Here is an 18884-nt window from a genome sequence, read left to right on the forward strand (position 1 = left end):
CAGAAGAACAACTAGCCCGAAGGGCACAGGGGCGGGTGCTGGGTCTCCCAATAGGAGCTAGAAGAAAAGGAATTTACGGTAAGTAAACAAAATTCCCTTTTTCTTTGTCGCTCCATTGGGAGACCCAGACAATTGGGACGTCCAAGAGCACTCCCTGGGTGGGTAAAAGAATACCTCGATAAAAAGAGCCGAAAACGGCCCCCTCTTACAGGTGGGCAACCGCCGCCTGAAGGACTCGCCTACCTAGACTGGCGTCTGCCGAAGCATAGGTATGCACTTGATAATGTTTCGTGAAAGTGTGCAGACTAGACCACGTAGCTGCCTGACACACCTGCTGAGCCGCAGCCCGGTGCCGCAATGCCCAGGACGCACCCACGGCTCTGGTAGAATGGGCTTTCAGCCCTGAAGGGAGCGGAAGCCCGGAAGAACGGTAGGCCTCGAGAATCGGTTCCATGATCCACCGAGCCAAGGTTGACTTGGAGGCCTGAGAGCCCTTACGCTGGCCAGCGACAAGGACAAAGAGCACATCTGAACGACGCAGGGGCGCCGTGCGAGACACGTAGAACCGGAGTGCTCTCACTAGATCCAAAGAGTGCAAATCCTTTTCACACTGGTGAATTGGATTAGGGCAAAAGGAAGGCAAGGAGATATCCCCTTTTCATCTCAATCAGGATACCACCTTAGGGAGAAATTCCGGGACAGGACGCAGAACCACCTTATCCTGGTGAAAAACCAGGAAGGGGGCTTTGCATGACAGCGCTGCGAGCTCAGACACTCTCCGAAGTGATGTGACTGCCACTAGGAAGGCCACCTTCTGCGAAACACGTGAGAGAGAGACATCCCTCAGCGGCTCGAAAGGTGGTTTTTGAAGAGCCGACAGAACCCTGTTAAGATCCCAGGGTTCCAGCGGACGTTTGTAAGGTGGGACCATGTGGCAAACCCCCTGCAGGAACGTGCGGACCTGCAGAAGGCTGGCTAGACGCTTTTGAAAAAACACGGAGAGCGCCGATACTTGGTCCTTGAGAGAGCCGAGGGACAAACCCTTGTCCATTCCAGATTGAAGGAATGAAAGAAAAGTGGGTAAGGCAAACGGCCATGGAGGAAAACCGTTAACAGCGCACCATGATAGGAAGATTTGCCAAGACCTGTAATAGATCTTGGCGGACGTTGGCTTCCTGGCTTGTCTCATGGTGGCAATGACATCCTGAGATAACTCTGAAGACGCTAGGAGCCAGGACTCAATGGCCACACAGTCAGGTTGAGGGCCACAGAATTCAGATGGAAAAACGGGCCTTGTGACAGAAAGTCTGGGCGGTCTGGAAGTGCCCACGGTTGACCCACCGTGAGATGCCACAGATCCGGATACCACGACCGCCTCGGCCAGTCTGGAGCGACGAGAATGGCGCGACGGCAGTCGGACCTGATCTTGCATAGTACTCTGGGCAGCATCGCCAGAGGGGGAAACACATAAGGCAGTCGAAACTGCGACCAATCCTGGACTAACGCATCCGCCGCCAGAGCTCTGTGATCCTGAGACCGTGCCATGAAGGCCGGGACGCCATGAGATCGACGTCCGGCGTTCCCCAGCGGCGACAGATCTCTCGAAACACGTCTGGGTGCAGAGACCATTCCCCCGCGTCCATGCCCTGACGACTGAGAAAATCTGCTTCCCAGTTTTCTACGCCCGGGATGTGAACTGCGGAGATGGTGGAGCCTGTGGCTTCCACCCACTGCAGAATCCGTCGGACTTCCTGGAAGGCTTGACGACTGCGAGTGCCGCCTTGGTGGTTGATGTAGGCGACGGCAGTGGCGTTGTCCGACTGGATACGGATCTGCCTGGCCTCCAGCCACCGATGGAAAGCCAATAGGGCTAGATATACTGCCCTTATCTCCAGGATATTGATCTGAAGGGACGATTCTATCGGAGTCCAGGTTCCTTGAGCCCTGTGGTGGAGAAGAAGGGAATTTTGTTACTTACCGTAAATTCCTTTTCTTCTAGCTCTTATTGGGAGACCCAGACGATTGGGTATAGCTACTGCCCTCCGGAGGCCACACAAAGCACTACACTAAAAAGTGCAAGGCCCCTCCCCTTCTGGCTATACCCCCCCGTGGTATCACGGGTTCTCCAGTTTTAGTGCCAAAGCAAGAAGGAGGAAGCCAATAACTGGTTTAAACAAATTAACTCCGAATAACGTCGGAGAACTGAAAAACCGTTCAACATGAACAACATGTGTACCCGCAAACAACAAAAAAATCCCGAAGGACAACAGGGCGGGTGCTGGGTCTCCCAATAAGAGCTAGAAGAAAAGGAATTTACGGTAAGTAACAAAATTCCCTTCTTCTTCAGCGCTCTATTGGGAGACCCAGACGATTGGGACGTCCAAAAGCTGTCCCTGGGTGGGTAAAGAGATACCTCATGTTAGAGCTGCAAAACAGCCCTCCCCTACGGGGATGTCACTGCCGCCTGCAGGACTCTTCTACCTAAGCTGGCATCCGCCGAAGCATAGGTATGCACCTGATAATGTTTGGTGAAAGTGTGCAGACTCGACCAGGTAGCTGCCTGGCACACCTGTTGAGCCGAAGCCTGGTGTCGTAATGCCCAGGACGCACCCACGGCTCTGGTTGAGTGAGCTTTTAGCCCTGAAGGAACCGGAAGCCCCGCAGAACGGTAGGCCTCTAGAATTGGTTCTTTGATCCATCGAGCCAGGGTGGCTTTAGAAGCCTGCAACCCCTTGCGCGGACCAGCGACAAGGACAAAAAGTGCATCGGAACGGCGCATGGGCGCCGTGCGGGAAATGTAGATTCTGAGTGCTCTCACCAGATCCAGCAAACGTAAGTCCTTTTCATACCGGTGAACCGGATGAGGACAAAAGGAAGGCAAGGATATATCCTGATTAAGATGAAACGAGGAGACGACCTTAGGGAGAAACTCCGGAATGGGGCGCAGCACTACCTTGTCCTGGTGGAACACCAGGAAGGGAGCCTTGGATGACAGAGCTGCCAGCTCCGACACTCGCCGAAGCGATGTGATCGCAACAAGAAACGCCACTTTCTGTGACAGGCGAGAAAAGGAAACTTCCTTCAGAGGCTCGAAAGGCGGCTTCTGGAGAGCAACTAGTACCCTGTTCAGATCCCATGGATCTAACGGCCGCTTGTACGGGGGCACAATATGACAGACCCCATGCAGGAACGTGCGCACCTTAGGAAGACGTGCTAGACGCTTCTGAAAAAACACGGATAGTGCCGATACTTGCCCTTTAAGGGAGCTGAGCGACAAGCCCTTTTCTAACCCCGATTGCAGGAAAGAAAGAAAAGTGGGCAATGCAAATGGCCAGGGAGACACTCCCTGAGCGGAACACCAGGATAAGAAAATCTTCCACGTTCTGTGGTAGATCTTAGCAGAAGTCGACTTTCTAGCCTGTCTCATTGTGGCTACAACTCCTTGGGATAATCCTGCAGACGCTAGGATCCAGGACTCAATGGCCACACAGTCAGGTTCAGGGCCGCAGAATTCTGATGGAAAAACGGCCCTTGGGACAGTAAGTCTGGTCGGTCTGGCAGTGACCACGGTCGACCGACCGTGAGATGCCACAGATCCGGATACCACGATCTCCTCGGCCAGTCTGGGGCGACGAGTATGACGCGGCTGCAATCGGATCTGATCTTGCGTAACACTCTGGGCAAGAGTGCCAGAGGTGGGAAGACGTATGGGAGCCGGAACTGCGACCAATCTTGAACTAATGCGTCTGCCGCCAGAGCTCTTTGATCGCGCGACCTCGCCATGAATGCCGGGACCTTGTTGTTGTGCCGGGACGCCATTAGGTCGACGTCCGGCACTCCCCATCGGCGACAGATTTCCTGAAACACGTCCGGGTGAAGGGACCACTCCCCTGCGTCCATGCCCTGGTGACTGAGGAAGTCTGCTTCCCAATTTTCTACGCCTGGGATGTGAACCGCGGATATGGTGGATGCTGTGTCCTCCACCCACATTAGAATGCGCCGGACTTCTTGGAATGCTTGCCGACTGCGCGTCCCTCCTTGGTGGTTGATGTATGCCACCGCTGTGGAGTTGTCCGACTGGATTCGGATCTGCTTTCCTTCCAGCCACTGTTGGAAGGCCAGTAGGGCAAGATACACTGCCCTGATTTCCAGAACATTGATCTGAAGGGTGGACTCCTGCGGAGTCCACGTCCCCTGGGCCCTGTGGTGGAGAAACACTGCTCCCCACCCTGACAGACTCGCATCTGTCGTGACCACTGCCCAGGATGGGGGCAGGAAGGATCTTCCCTGAGACAATGAGGTGGGAAGGAGCCACCATTGTAGAGAGTCCTTGGCCGTCTGGGAAAGAGAGACTTTCCTGTCCAGGGACGTTGACTTCCCGTCCCATTGGCGGAGAATGTCCCATTGAAGTGGGCGCAGATGAAACTGCGCAAAGGGAACTGCTTCCATGGCTGCCACCATCTTCCCGAGGAAGTGCATGAGGCGCCGTAAGGGGTGCGACTGGCCTTGAAGGAGGGATTGCACCCCTGTCTGTAGGGACCGCTGCTTGTTCAGCGGAAGCTTCACTCTCGCTGCTCGAGTATGAAACTCCATGCCAAGATACGTTAGCGACTGTGACGGTGACAGATTCGACTTTGGAAAGTTGATGATCCATCCGAACGTCTGTAGAGTCTCCAGCGTAGCATGTAGACTGAGTTGGCATGCCTCTTGAGAGGGTGCCTTGACAAGTAGATCGTCTAGGTAAGGGATCACCGAGTGTCCCTGAGAGTGCAAGACTGCTACCACCGCCGCCATGACCTTGGTGAAGACCCGGGGGGCTGTCGCCAGACCGAATGGCAGAGCTACGAACTGAAGATGGTCGTTTCCTATCACAAAACGTAGAAAACGTTGATGTTCTGTAGCAATTGGCACGTGGAGATAAGCATCTTTGATGTCTATTGAGGCAAGGAAGTCTCCTTGAGACATTGAGGCAACGACAGAGCGGAGGGTTTCCATCCGGAACCGTCTGGCGTGCACATGTTTGTTGAGCAGCTTTAGATCCAGAACAGGACGGAACGAGCCGTCCTTTTTTGGAACCACAAAGAGATTGGAGTAAAACCCTCGCCCTTGTTCCTGAGGCGGTACAGGAACCACTACTCCTTCCGCTCTTAGGGAGTCCACCGCCTGCAGCAGGGCATCTGCTCGGTCTGGATGTGGGGAGGTTCTGAAGAACCGAGCTGGAGGACGAGAACTGAACTCGATTCTGTACCCGCGAGACAAAATGTTTGTCACCCACCGGTCTTTGACCTGTGACATCCAAATGTCGGAAAAGCGGGAGAGCCTGCCCCCGACCGGAGATGCGGAGGGGGGGGGCTGGAAGTCATGAGGTAGCCGCTTTGGAAGCGGTTCCTCCATTTGCTTTCTTGGGGCGTGCGTGAGCCCGCCAGGAATCTGAGACTCTTTGCGTCCTCTGAGTCCCTTTGGACGAGGAGAATTGTGTCTTGCCCGAACCTCGAAAGGACTGAAACCTCTGCTGCCATTTTTTCTGCTGAGGTTTGCTTGATCTGGGCTGGGGTAAGGAAGAGTCTTTACCCTTGGACTGTTTAATGATGTCAGCCAATGGCTCGCCAAACAGTCTCTCTCTAGATAAAGGCAAGCTGGTTAAACATTTTTTGGAACCAGCATCTGCTTTCCAGTCCTTTAACCACAAGGCTCTGCGCAAAACTACCGAATTGGCGGACGCCATTGAGGTGCGGCTGGTAGATTCTAGGACCGCATTGATAGCGTAAGACGCAAACGCAGACATCTGCGAGGTAAGGGACGCCACTTGCGGCACCGCTGGATGTATGATAGCATCCACTTTTGCTAAACCAGCTGAAATAGCTTGGAGTGCCCATACGGCTGCGAATGCTGGAGCAAACGACGCGCCGATAGCTTCATAGACAGATTTTAACCAAAGGTCCATCTGTCTGTCATTGGCATCCTTAAGTGAAGCGCCATCCTCCACTGCAACTATGGATCTAGCTGCAAGTTTGGAAATCGGGGGGTCTACTTTTGGACACTGGGTCCAGCGCTTGACCACATCAGGGGGGAAAGGAAAACGTGTATCCTTAGAACGTTTAGAGAAACGCCTTTCTGGATGAGCGTCGTGTTTCTGGATTGACTCTCTGAAGTCAGAGTGATCCAAGAAAGCACTCAATTTACGCTTGGGATAGAGGAAACGAAACTTCTCCTGCTCTGCAGCTGCCTCCTCTGCAGAAGGAGCTGGGGGAGAAATATCCAACAGTCTATTGATGGCTGAGATAAGCTCGTTTACCATGGCGTCCCCATCCGGGGTATCCAGATTGAGAGGGGTTCCAGGATAAGACTCCTGATCACTCTCTTCAGACGCATCACAGGGCGACTGATTGCGCTGAGACCCTGAGCAGTGTGATGACGTTGAGGGTCTTTCCCAGCGAGCTCGCTTAGGGTGGCTGGGGCTATCATCTGAGTCATAATACTCAGCCTGGGAAGCCGGGGACCCCCTTGCAGTCTGGATTAATTCCAACTGAGGGGGATTAGAGGACAGAGACCTCGCCGTGTCCATAGACTGAGCCCCAGTCATGGATTGCAAAGTTTCAAGGATTTTTGCCATAGTCACAGACATTCCATCAGCAAAAACTGCAAAGTCTGTCCCTGACACCGGGGCAGGACTTACAAGCGTCTCAGCCTGGGTCACTACCCCTCCGGACTCCGGCTGGCGAAGCAGCACCGGATCTGAGCATTGCACACAATGGGGGTCTTTGGAACCTGCTGGTAGAGCAGCCCCACATGCAGCACACGCAGTGTACACAGCCCTAGCCTTGGCAGCCTTGCGTTTTGTGGATGACATGTTGCTGCCTCCTCAGAGCGATCTGGGGTATCCAGCCAGGAAGCGACCTCACAGTGCAAGAAATAAATAAATATATATATCTGGTGACACAGTACACCAATACACACTGAGGCACTAGAGGGGCCAGCTGAAATGCCGCTTACCGCCCGCTTAAGAGCGGGTGTGTGGTCGCCAAAAGCCCCCTAGTCCAGGTCTCCCAGAGCCTTGCGTCCTTCCTCCAGCCAGACTGCATGTAATGGCTGCCGGCGTCCTGGGAGAGGAGGGGGGCGGGCCCTGGGCGTTCCTGGCTAAGAGCGGGAAGCCTGCTTCCCTCTGTGCCTAGTGAGAGGGCTGGAGCATGTAAATCAGGCTCCAGCCCTCGTCGCTGCTGCGAAACAGCGTCTCTCCCCTACCCTGATTGACAGGGTGGGGGTGGGAACGAAGCGGAGCTAGGCCGCAAAAGCCGGGGACTGGATTTATAAACGCCGCCGCCGTAAAAGCGCGGTCGGCGTGTCCCCGGCGCACTACAAGTCACAGCAGCGCCGCCGGTCCAGTGGGGGTCGGCGCTGCGTTCCCACAACACAAAAGTCCCCCAGTAAACTGCAGGAACACCAACTCAATCGTTACGGTCCCCGGCGCACTACAACACCCAGCCAGCCCGGAGTGTGTCTGTGCCTGCCGGGGACACAGAGTACCTGTATGATGCAGGGCCTTGTCCCTGATTGTACTCCTGCTCCGTATCCATCAGGTGCTATGGGTCTGTGGATGGAGCCCGGTGTCAGAGCTTAGAGGCCGGCAGGATCCCACTTCCACAGAGCCCTACAAGGGGATGTGGAAGGAAAACAGCATGTGGGGCTCCAGCCCCTGTACCAGCAATAGGTACCTCAACCTTACAACACCATCCACGGGTGAGAAGGGAGCATGCTGGGGGCCCTATATGGGCCCTCTTTTCTTCCATCCGAAATAGTCAGCAGCTACTGCTGACTAAAATCTGTGGAGCCATGCGTGGATGTCTGACCTCCTTCGCACAAAGCTTGAAAACTGGAGAACCCGTGATACCACGGGGGGGTATAGCCAGAAGGGGAGGGGCCTTGCACTTTTTAGTGTAGTGCTTTGTGTGGCCTCCGGAGGGCAGTAGCTATACCCAATCGTCTGGGTCTCCCAATAGAGCGCTGAAGAAAAACCGCTCCCCAACCTGACAGGCTCGCGTCCGTGGTGACCACAGCCCAGGTTGGGGGTAGGAAGGATTTTCCCCGCGACAGAGATGTGGGTAGGAGCCACCACTGAAGTAATGTTTTGGTTGCAAGGGAAAGAGAGACGTTCTTGTCGAGGGAAGCCGCACTCTTGTCCCATTTGCGGAGAATGTCCCATTGGAGTGGCCGTAGATGGAATTGCGCGAACGGCACTGCCTCTATAGCTGCCACCATCTTCCCCAGGAAGTGCATGAGGCGCCTTAAGGGGTGTGACTGACTCCGAAAAAGTGATTGCACCCCTGCCTGCAGAGAAAGCTGTTTGTCGCTCGGTAGCTTGACTACCGCTGACTGTGTATGAAACTCCATCCCGAGGTAAGTCAGTGATTGGGTCGGTGTCAACTTGGATTTCGGGAAGTTGATGATCCACCCGAACTGCTGGAGAGTCGCCAGAGCGACGGTAAGGCTTTGTTGACACGCCACCCGAGAAGGGGCCCTGACTAGGAGATCGTCCAAGTAGGGGATCACCGAGTGGCCCTGAGAGTGCAGGACTGCCACGACGGATGCCATGACTTTGGTGAAAACCCGTGGGGCTGTCGCCAGGCCGAAAGGCAATGCCACAAACTGAAGGTGTTCGTCCCCGATGGCGATGGTGGAACCCGCAGGTAACATAGCCCCACAAGAGGTACAGGCTGCGAAAAAAACCTGTGCCTTAGTAGCTTTGCTCCTTGTGGACGACATGCTGTTGTCTCCTAGGAGAGTGACCACTGAGGGTATATGGGAAAAGGGTATACAGCCTGACCGAACAGATATATATATATATATATATATATATATACACACACACTATATATATATATATATATATATATATATATATATACACACACACTATATATATATATATATATATATATATATATATATATATATATATATATATATATATATATATATATATATATATATATATATATATATATATATATATATATATATATATATATATATATATATATATATATATATATATATACACACTAATATATATAATATATATATATGTATCTATTCCGGCACCCTAGGGGGAGTGTGTCCTCCAGATTCCCTGTCGTGGATCCCCCGGAGCTGCTTCACTGAGAAGCATCCACCGGCAGAATGCCAGAAAATGGCCGCCGGAGCTCTCAGGGGAGGAGTGGGGCCGAGGGCGGCGCCAGCAAAGAGCGGGAATCTGGGGTCCCCACAGTGGTCAGTGAGGGGGGAGGAAGACATGCAGGATGCTCCAGCCCTCACATCCGACGTCATGTCGGTAATCCCGCCCTTACCCCTGACAGGCAGGCCCGGGGGCGGGATTTTCGCGACTAGGCCGCGGTGAAGCCGGGGACTAAATTTGAGGCCGCGCCCGACAAGCAGGCACGGTCGGCGCGGAAGTCCACCGGCCTCCTCAATTTCACAACTACCGCGGCTTCCGGGAAGAAGGTGAGCTCCCTGCACAGTCCCCTATGGGGACACAGAGTACCTTTAAGTTGCAGGGCCCGGTCCCTGAGGTTGAAGAGGCTCCGGTCCGGCAGGTTCCACCAGGGGCTGCGGATGGAGCACGGTCCCAGCAAATGGATGACCGCTCTGGATCCCACTTCTCCCAGAGCCGCATAAGGGATGGTGAAGGAGACGGCATGTGGCTCCAGCCTCCGTACCCGCAATGGGTACCTCAACCTTAACAACACCGCCGACATAGTGGGGTGAGAAGGGAACATGCCGGGGGCCCCCTTTTCTTCCAACCGACATAACTAATATGAGAATGCATGAGTGGATGTGTGCCTCCTTCCACACAAAGCATAAAACTGAGGAGCCCGTGGTCCACGGGAGGGTGTATAGGCAGAGGGGAGGGGTTACACTTTTAAAGTGTAATACTTTGTGTGGCCTCCGGAGGCAGAAGCTATACACCCAATTGTCTGGGTCTCCCAATGGAGCGACAAAGAAATAAATTGTTAGTATAAGAAGCTTTTGTGTGAGGTAATAAGATGTCAGGGGAGAGACAGACAGACAGACAGACATAAGCACAGACTGAAGCAAACAGGGAAAGAGACGGGGGGGGGGGACGGACAGAGACAGAGGGGGACGGACAGAGACAGAGGGGGACAGACAGACAGACAGGGAAAGAGCCAAACACACAGACACACACAGAGACAGACACGGACAGAAAGAGATAGACAGAAAGACTGGGAGAGAGACAAAGACAGTTACCGTCCCGGGTACTACAGCTAATATATATATTATATATATATATATATATATATATATATATATCTCATGTGGACCAACTGAGTTTCATTAATTCGCACACACATCAGTTGTACAAGCGGATCTGTTTTCCTAAAGTTAATGGGGATCTGTTAAAAATATACGAAAAAAATGTATATCATCTTATTTTTCCCATTTTTAAATGATTCATTAAGAGTTAATGGATAAAAAAAAAAGTTCAGTTTACTTTCAGTTTAAAAAAATAAATGAATGCAACACGAATGAAAGAAAGGCAAAATGGATGCCACGTGAGAGAAAAATGCAAATTTTATGAAAACAGAAGGATGAATAAATGAATGAATGTAGCCTCACGTGTTGACATTCCCACTGCACAGGTGTCATTTTATTGTGGACCAACTGCAGTATTGGCAAAAGCAATAGAAGAGATGTGAGGTTTGCCATGATCTGCACATGTACGCGTGTGCCTCATATCAATGCCATAACTTACCTTGTGTAGGTTCAGATGGCTTTGCAAACAGGTTTGAAGTCGGCTGGACTGGAGCCGTCTGCGCTGGTGCAGTAGCAGAAGTCGAAATGTTGGAAGCAACAGATGCTCCCATACAGAAAGCTAGAGGACAAAAGAGAAGGTGAGAGAATTATGGAGGAACAGAAATCTTAAAAAAATTTTGGATTTACATGATGGGACTAATTTTATTTCTTTTCAAACTCTAAAAAAACCAACATGATTTACCAGATATTGATTTCTACAGCTATTTCTCCATCAAAAAAATGATCTCCGCTTTACTAAAAGACAACCATTTATTAACTGAACAATCCTGTAATCTTATCTGAAATGCCAATAATATTATTTGGCAAACTAGATCTATATATGAAATATTCAACAAAGACAAAGACATTCTCTTTGAAAAAAGGCCATTTATGATAAAATGGGAAAAAGTTAAAAAACACCTTTTCCTTGGAAATGTGGAATAGATGTATTAAATAAATACCAAAAGATTTGGGAAAGATGGAATAACCTAATGATAAATACCTAATTAAACCGGTGGTTTTTTTTCCCTCTCCCAGTTATATATTTAATAATTTACGTTTCTAAAATATCCTTGTGGTTATGATTGATCGATATGTTGTAATTTGGTGATTTCCACTCCAATGAGTAAAGAAGACAGATTAAAAGTTAATGTATTTTATTGTTGTAGTAGTTTAGTATGTAGTGGTTACATTTAAAAGTAACATTCTATAACCTAGAATATTGACATGTGTGTTGTTTACTAAAATCAGCAATGTATATTTTCATAACATGTCTGGTTATATTCATATTACTTTGTGTTAAATTAATAAAAACATTTAAAAGAAAAGAGAAGGTGAAAAAATGGCATAATTAAAGAGGACAAACCAATGGATTATTTGGATCAGTCAAAATCCGTTCTCTTTATAAGGACCAACCACCAGGATTTTCATATATAAAACTAAAGTCATTGCTGTACTGGCACTATCATGCTGATTCTATACATACCTTTAGTTGTGAGATCAGAAGTATACTTTCTGCAATATAGGCAAGTAAAGTTTGTGAAATGCACTGTTATTTATAGCAGCTACAGGATATCTGACAGGTGGGCTGCGTTTTGCTAGTTATTCCCACCCATCTGCTTGCCTGTCCTTCCTTCCCCCCCATCCTTCATCCCTTATTCCTCCCCCTGTAATAACAGAAACAGGGTTAGAACGAACAGACAGAGGCGGGACTAACTAGCAAAACCCGACCCACCTATTAGATATTCTGCAGCAACTATCAATCAAGTAGCAGTGTATTTCACAAGCTTTACTTGCCTGTATTTCAAAAACTATACATTTGATCTGACAACTAAAAGGTATGTATAGAAATCAGCATGATAGTGCCAGTATAGCAATGACTTTAGTTTATATATGGAAATCCTGGTGGTGGGTCCTCTTTATATAAAAACCAAAGGCTCATGATCAGATCAGTGGCGATAAATTAGAGCAAAGGGCAATATTGGATGGTTTCATTGCTTGAGACGTTTATAGACCTCAAGATAATAGAACCCAAAAGGGACAGCAACACATTACATCCATGAGGATTTGACTAGATCACCCCAATAATTGGACTAGATCGAGAAAAGGTTTGGGCAACGTCAGCCACAAATTATTACTGAAGTATTATCAGACATGCCTGGTGTCTGCACTGCATTGCTTGCTGCCTGGATTGGAGCAGTTATTGCTGCTGTTGTAGGCTGTATAGTTGTCGTCACAGGACCGGTAAAAGTGAAGCCACCGCCGCCGGCAGCACCAGTACTGGAAGGTGCCGAGAGGGGTTGGGGAATTGCAGTAGCAAAAGTGAAGCCAGACGTCTGATTTTGTCCACTCGCCGGAGCCCCTGCGACCCCCTGTGTCGCCCCTCCGAGTCCCAGTTTAGGTGCAGGGTTTCTGAAATGAAAATGTACAAGATGTTTATTAACCAGTATCCACACAGGCTTGCTTTATATTTTTTTTTTCTTCTTTAACTATTGAAACTAGTGGTACGGCTGTAAAAGTCATAGTATAATAATAAAAATGGTGCCGCATGCGTAAGTAGCCTGGAAGTGCCTTATACTGTGTCCGCTCGCCCTTAATACAACTCCAGGATCATTTTCATGGGGCTTCAAAGCTCGATTTCTCAGCACTGGAACATTGGAGCGCCAGAAAACAGGTGTTTTTATTGATATACTAGAATCTACAGTGGATAGAAAAAGTTTAAACCTTGTTAAAATGTCAAACTACGTCCTTGCCCATGGGGCTGCTGTAAAGCGGATTTCTAAATGCTACTAACATCTCCGGCAAGATGGCTGACCCCATAACAGATGCAGGATATATATATATATATATATATCATCAAACAATATAACAGTGTATCGGCCTATTCTATTTGGCAACTTGTCTTGAGTACATGAATACCCAATATGTGGTCGTAAAAAACTGGGCACAAGGCAAGGCTCAGAAGACGCATACTTGGCTTTTGGTCTTCAGATTTAGCTGGAACAGTTTTCTGGCACCGTGAAGAGCTTGCAGAGTGAAAGGCCACCCAAGAAAAGACCCCACATTGGAAGCTAGATCTTTACGGCATTCATCTAGTACAGATACTGGTAAATTGAGGTCTAGCAGCCCTTTAGCGGTTCTGGTGTTGCCCACAGACCGGGACAGCCAAAGGGCTTAATGTAGTGGTGTCCCGTTCCACGAGGACACCCAGATAAAGACACCAGTGAAAACAATGATGGAAATGGAGTCAACGGGCTCCCACTTATAGCATTGGGCCTGTGCTCCTATAAGCACAGCACTGTCTTTACAGTACGTCAGCCGTGCCGCAGTACACAGCACTGACCGGAGCAGCAGGAGAACAGGGTGAGAAGAGTAGGGTTTTTTTTCCTTCTTAACGTGGGGGCTGTGTGAGGGACATCAAACTGTGTGTGGGGACTGTGGGGTCATCATACTGTTCAGTTGTGAGCTGTTGATCAAGGTTACAAGGGCTGAATAACAAGACCAGTATAATTTACAGCTATATAATATTTATTCATTTATATAGCACTATTAATTCCACAGCACTTTACATACATTGTGAGCCCCAGTGGGGACAGAGTTGCCAATCTAGAGTCCCAATCTGCATGTCTTTGGAGTGTGGAAGGAAACCAGAGAACATGGAGGAAACCCATGCAAACAAAGGGAGAACATACAAACTCCTTGCAGACTGTGTCCTTGGTGGGATTTGAACCCAGGACCCCAGCGCCGCAAGACTGCAGTGCTAACCACTGAGCCACCGTGACACCCATTTACGTAAATTATATAAAACCAGTAATTTAACATGCATTAATAGTAGCAGCAAGTCACTATACTTAATGGAGTATTCCTATCTTCACAATCCTATCACAATATATAGTAGGAGCAATAAAATTAGCAAATACCTCCAATTAGAAATGTAGTATAATTCTCCTGATATAGCCATGTCTCTGACCTAGGTATCCATGGTTACGACCACTCAGTGTACACTTGCCAGTGGTCAGAACCAAGGATAGTTAAGCTACTGTAATGCCCTGCACATATTGCAAATGGGCATACCCCTTTAATTTGTATCATTTAATATTGAGTAGAATTAAAACAATAATAAGCACAATAAATCCAGCCAGTCTCATGTGCCCCTTGAAAAAATTAGAACACAGCCCGGATCCAGAGCACCATGTGGGGCCTAATTTGGCAATTTACGTGGCAAGGTTATTTGGCAAAGGCTCTTATGTAGAGGTTACCCTGATAACTGCCCAATTCTGAGAATGTAGGGTCTGTTTGAAGGAGTAAATGACAAGCTTTATTCTGCAGATTAGTGTGATCACAGCTATTGCAGCTTTCTCTACTTTTGCCCAATAAAATACTTACACATAAATCATTTTTGGCTGCCAAATTCTAAACACCATAACGATAAATGGGTTTGTCCATGTAAAAGAAGTTATCACCGATCCATAAGATAAGTGATAACTAGTGGTGAGTAAGCTCGAGACTCGATTATTCTGGTACTCAGGCGTCACTCGAGTGCCCGCCCTGTATGTTTTGTGGCTTTTTTCAGCCAGTAAACATTCAGGGATTGCCTGCCAATCATGGTAACGCCATAGCCATGTTGGCTACTGGCATTACTGACTGGTTGGCCGCATAGTGTCATCGGCTCTATATAACACCCAGAGACACCATACTTGCCACATTGTACCCAGAAATACTGTAGGGACTCTAGATAGAAGAGGTTAAACAAAGTGTGACAATTTTATCAATCAGGTTGTTCCAGACGTGGCGATACTAAATGTGTGCTTTTTTGTTTTTACATACATAGACAAAGTTATTGATTTTTTTTGTTCTTTATTTTCAGTTTGTTTTTTTTAAATATTTTTACAATTTTTGAAGACTTTTATTACTCTGATAGCTGATATAACTGTATTGCCATGCATAATTATATTACACCTGTTAGTATTACACTGACAGAAAGCCTCTTAGACAATGCTCTTAGCATGGTCTAACCGGCCACCGGAGCTAATCCAGAGGTCATCACTAGGGCTGAGCGGATCTAGACTGCAAGTCCGGATCTGTGCGGTTTCAAAGATTTCTGGGTGCCAGAACCGGATCCGGGAGCACAATCCGGAACTGGGGAAATTAATTGAAAAATATAGAAAATAAGAATTAAGTGAGAGTTTTATACTAACTAGACTTGGTGTTATGGCAGCAAACTGCTCCCAGGTCGCAAATTCACTTCAAGTAGTACGCAGCACAGCTTTCCGTGCTGTCCCCGCCCACCGGCCGTCTTGTTGTCTGTGATTGGCTGCAGTCAAACGCGCCCCCAGTCTGTGACAGTGTCTGCCTGCAGTCATCACAGCTAAGTCATAGGCTACACTCACAGCCAGCGGTCGTTCTCTATGGCTGCTGGCTGTGAGCTGTAGCAGAACTGGATGCGTCGTCGTGGGACCTCGTGTGGATTACGCCAGACCTGCACAGTGTTTGGGGTTAATAAAGTGGTGAAGGAGGGTGCGTTTTTGTATTTTTTTTTCCAAATAAAGGATTTTTTTCTCTATGTTTATGCTTATTTACTTTCATGTACAGGTTAATGATGGAGGTATCTCAGATGCCTGTGCTATCACTAACCTAAGACTTAGTAGCCGCTGTGCGCTGTTATTAACCCCTGCTATTACCCCGATTGCCAACGCATCAGGGAGATTTGGGAAGAGCCGGTAAAGCTCTGCGATTGTCACATCTAATGGATGTGGCAATACCGGGTGGCTGTGGGCTGAGAATACCATCCCTCTGCTGGCTTTATCTTGGCTGGGGATCAAAATTAGGGGGGAGAGCACATTTTTTTTTTTAAATTATTTATTTAAATAAATAACAAAAAGCCACATGCGGTTTCTCTTAGACCGAAGTGACACTTGCAAGGGATTCGCATCACCGGCACAGCCAGCCGCACACTCTGACAGGAGCGATCATGTGTTTCTATGTACATGCACATATGTTCAGAAAACGGCCGGCCGTGCCGGCTGATGTCATGCCAGACTTGTACGAGTCTGACATCGCATCACCCGGCACAGCCGTACAATTCTGACAGGAACATGCATGTGTTTCTGTCTACATGCACGCTCACCATACTGACCCACAGACACTTGCACTGCTTTCCCCGCCCACCGGCCATCCTGGCGCCTGTGATTTGTTGCAGTCAGCTGACACGCTGACACTCAGGGTGGGGGTGCGTCTAACTGCAACCCATTACACGCGCCAGTGGGAGGCAAAACAGGGGAATATTGAATTGTCGGCTCCGGAAGGGAAAAGCGTGACCTGGAAGGAATTTTTTTTTATTGAGCAGTGATCTGCAGCGGGTCCGAGCAGCTCTAGTCATCACTTGATCTTGGGCTGCCATGGCAATAATTGTGCCCCTGTGATCATATCATGGTGGTCCCGATCCAAAAGGAGCACACTCCCTCTCCCAACTTTCTAAATTCTGAGATCGCTATTGATCACACCATTTTAAGAGTTCAACAGCCAGGAGTGGTGCGGGCGCACCATCTCTGGCTGCAGCAGCCAGAGCTCTGCTATAACTTATGCTGAGCTCCTGGTGGCGATTGTGAGGAAAGAGCTTTTGTGCCTCGCATGATCGCCATGATGTACCTAAAAGTCATCAGTTAGGAACCCCTTCTCCACCATGACGTATAGGTTCGTCAAATGTCTGGAAACGGTTAAAGACATTGAAAGGTATTGGATACAGTACTAGGAGACCCCAGTGAGGCACACATCTTTTCAGGGCAATTGTCAGCTTTGCAATTTTCCCGTGAATAAAAAAATTTTTAGAAAAAAAATTAACAAACCTGGCAAATTTGAATTTTAGTGATACCATTATGGGGTACGCATGACTTTTTAATTATTTTGGGAGGTGTCGGTGACCAAAAAGAGGTATGTTTATTGAGGTGCAAGTGTCTTTCCACATGTAAAAGCGTGACAACAGACTCCCTTTCTATTCATCATCATCAAGTTAACTATAAAGAGGTGATACTGGGTTAATAGCACCCGAAAGAGCCAGACACAACACATTGTCAAATGTAAGCCCAAGGGGAACGCTGCTGGAGGCTATGATACCACCTTTAAAGAGTTGGGGGGGGGGGGGTTGAAATAATAAAAAAGTGTAAACTCACCCTCCCCTTCAGCACTGCTACACTAGCACAGACCCTGGCTGTTTAACCCCCTAAATACCACAATCAATATCAATCGCAGCATTTAGGGGATTTGCAGAGAGATCACATTCCCTCTCCCCTCCAATCAGTGCCCATGCAATGGGATCGCAAGACACGATTTTTGCAATGATGACCTAAAAAAGGACTGGACTCTCAAAGGACTATTTTTGACTTTTTTTAGATTTAGAAGCCAGACCAAATCCTCCAGGGTGGCTCTGACTTTCGCCAACAGAAAGTCGCACTGCTCCATTAATCTGCTAACAAGAAATAGAGAGAGCATCCAGGTATGGCATTATGAAAGGATCCTGTTCCCAAAAATGAGCCGTCCTGGTTCTTTATATGTAAGGCCATACTATGATACTTCAAATTTACTACATGGATAGGGACATGGTGGTAAGCGACCTTCAGATCTAACACACTCGTAACAGGTCAGAAACAAGAATTTTATAGCGGACTTTGACTCTTTTGAAAGGTCGATATATCAGGAGCCTTTAAATTGATGTTGGTTCTGACACAGTTGGTTCTACTCACATATCAAGAAAGGGGAGGGGGGGGGGGGGGGGGGAGGGGGGGAGAGACACAGAATCCCTCTTCTTCCACTAGTACCTCCGTGGGCACCTGCTTCTATATTACATCCAGTGATACCTGCTGTTCCAACAATCTTCTGAGGAGTGTTAAAACAAACATCTGCGGGGGGAGTCTTAGAGCCCCTTCCGGTGTTTCTGATGTCACTTGTGTAACTGCCACTGCTGCATGTGCTTATGCTGTTGCTCACACTCCATAGCCGTGCCACAGGATAGTCGAAGCACAATACCTGCTGTCAGAACTCATTTTTTAATGAGCGACCGGACAACAGCTGATCCTTCCAGCCAGCGCCATTTCTGAGTCTGGGCGTGTCTCTAGCAGCATGACCTGCGCTTGCGCAGCCCCAGACAACATGGCTGCTAACAGACTTACAGAAGATGCGGTCACCGCCAACTTGCTCACTCACCAGCCAGAGCCCCCACAGGATCCGTTGTGGCGCTTCCAGATCCCACAGTCTTTGCCACTCACTGAGTGGAAGATCCCAGCAGATGCCACTACTAGGCCTGGGTAAGAGGCTCTTATCTGCCTCTTACTGTGTAGGTTCCATACAAGAAAAGAAAACCACTGAAGTGGGGGAGAGGGGCTGCCTGTCTATTCACTAGGTTTCATGTCCTTGTGGGGGGTCTCTCTCCTGTGGTGCCGTCATGGTGGAAAGGAAAATAGTATACATTACTATATCATATCCAATATGGTGAAAGCCAAAGAAAATTCTAATCGATATGACAGAATTACTGTTTTTCTTCACTTTTTATTCCTTTTTTCGGAGGAAGAAAATTGCTCAGG

At 48.5% G+C, this 18884-nt stretch overlaps 1 protein-coding gene across 1 annotated transcript in view; it reads right to left on the minus strand.

Moving 5' to 3' along the window:
* Positions 1-18884, minus strand: part of LOC142251335 (uncharacterized) — a 111140-nt gene that overhangs the window by 79369 nt on the left and 12887 nt on the right. Inside the window, exons 3-4 of the mRNA XM_075324030.1 lie at positions 12467-12720; positions 10769-10888 (exon numbers count right to left, since the gene is read on the minus strand). Of these exons, the coding sequence (XP_075180145.1) occupies positions 10769-10888; positions 12467-12720 (374 nt within the window). The remainder of the gene's footprint in view (positions 1-10768; positions 10889-12466; positions 12721-18884) is intronic.

This window comes from Anomaloglossus baeobatrachus, chromosome 9, assembly GCF_048569485.1.
Source record: "Anomaloglossus baeobatrachus isolate aAnoBae1 chromosome 9, aAnoBae1.hap1, whole genome shotgun sequence".
Classification (NCBI taxonomy): domain Eukaryota; kingdom Metazoa; phylum Chordata; class Amphibia; order Anura; family Aromobatidae; genus Anomaloglossus; species Anomaloglossus baeobatrachus.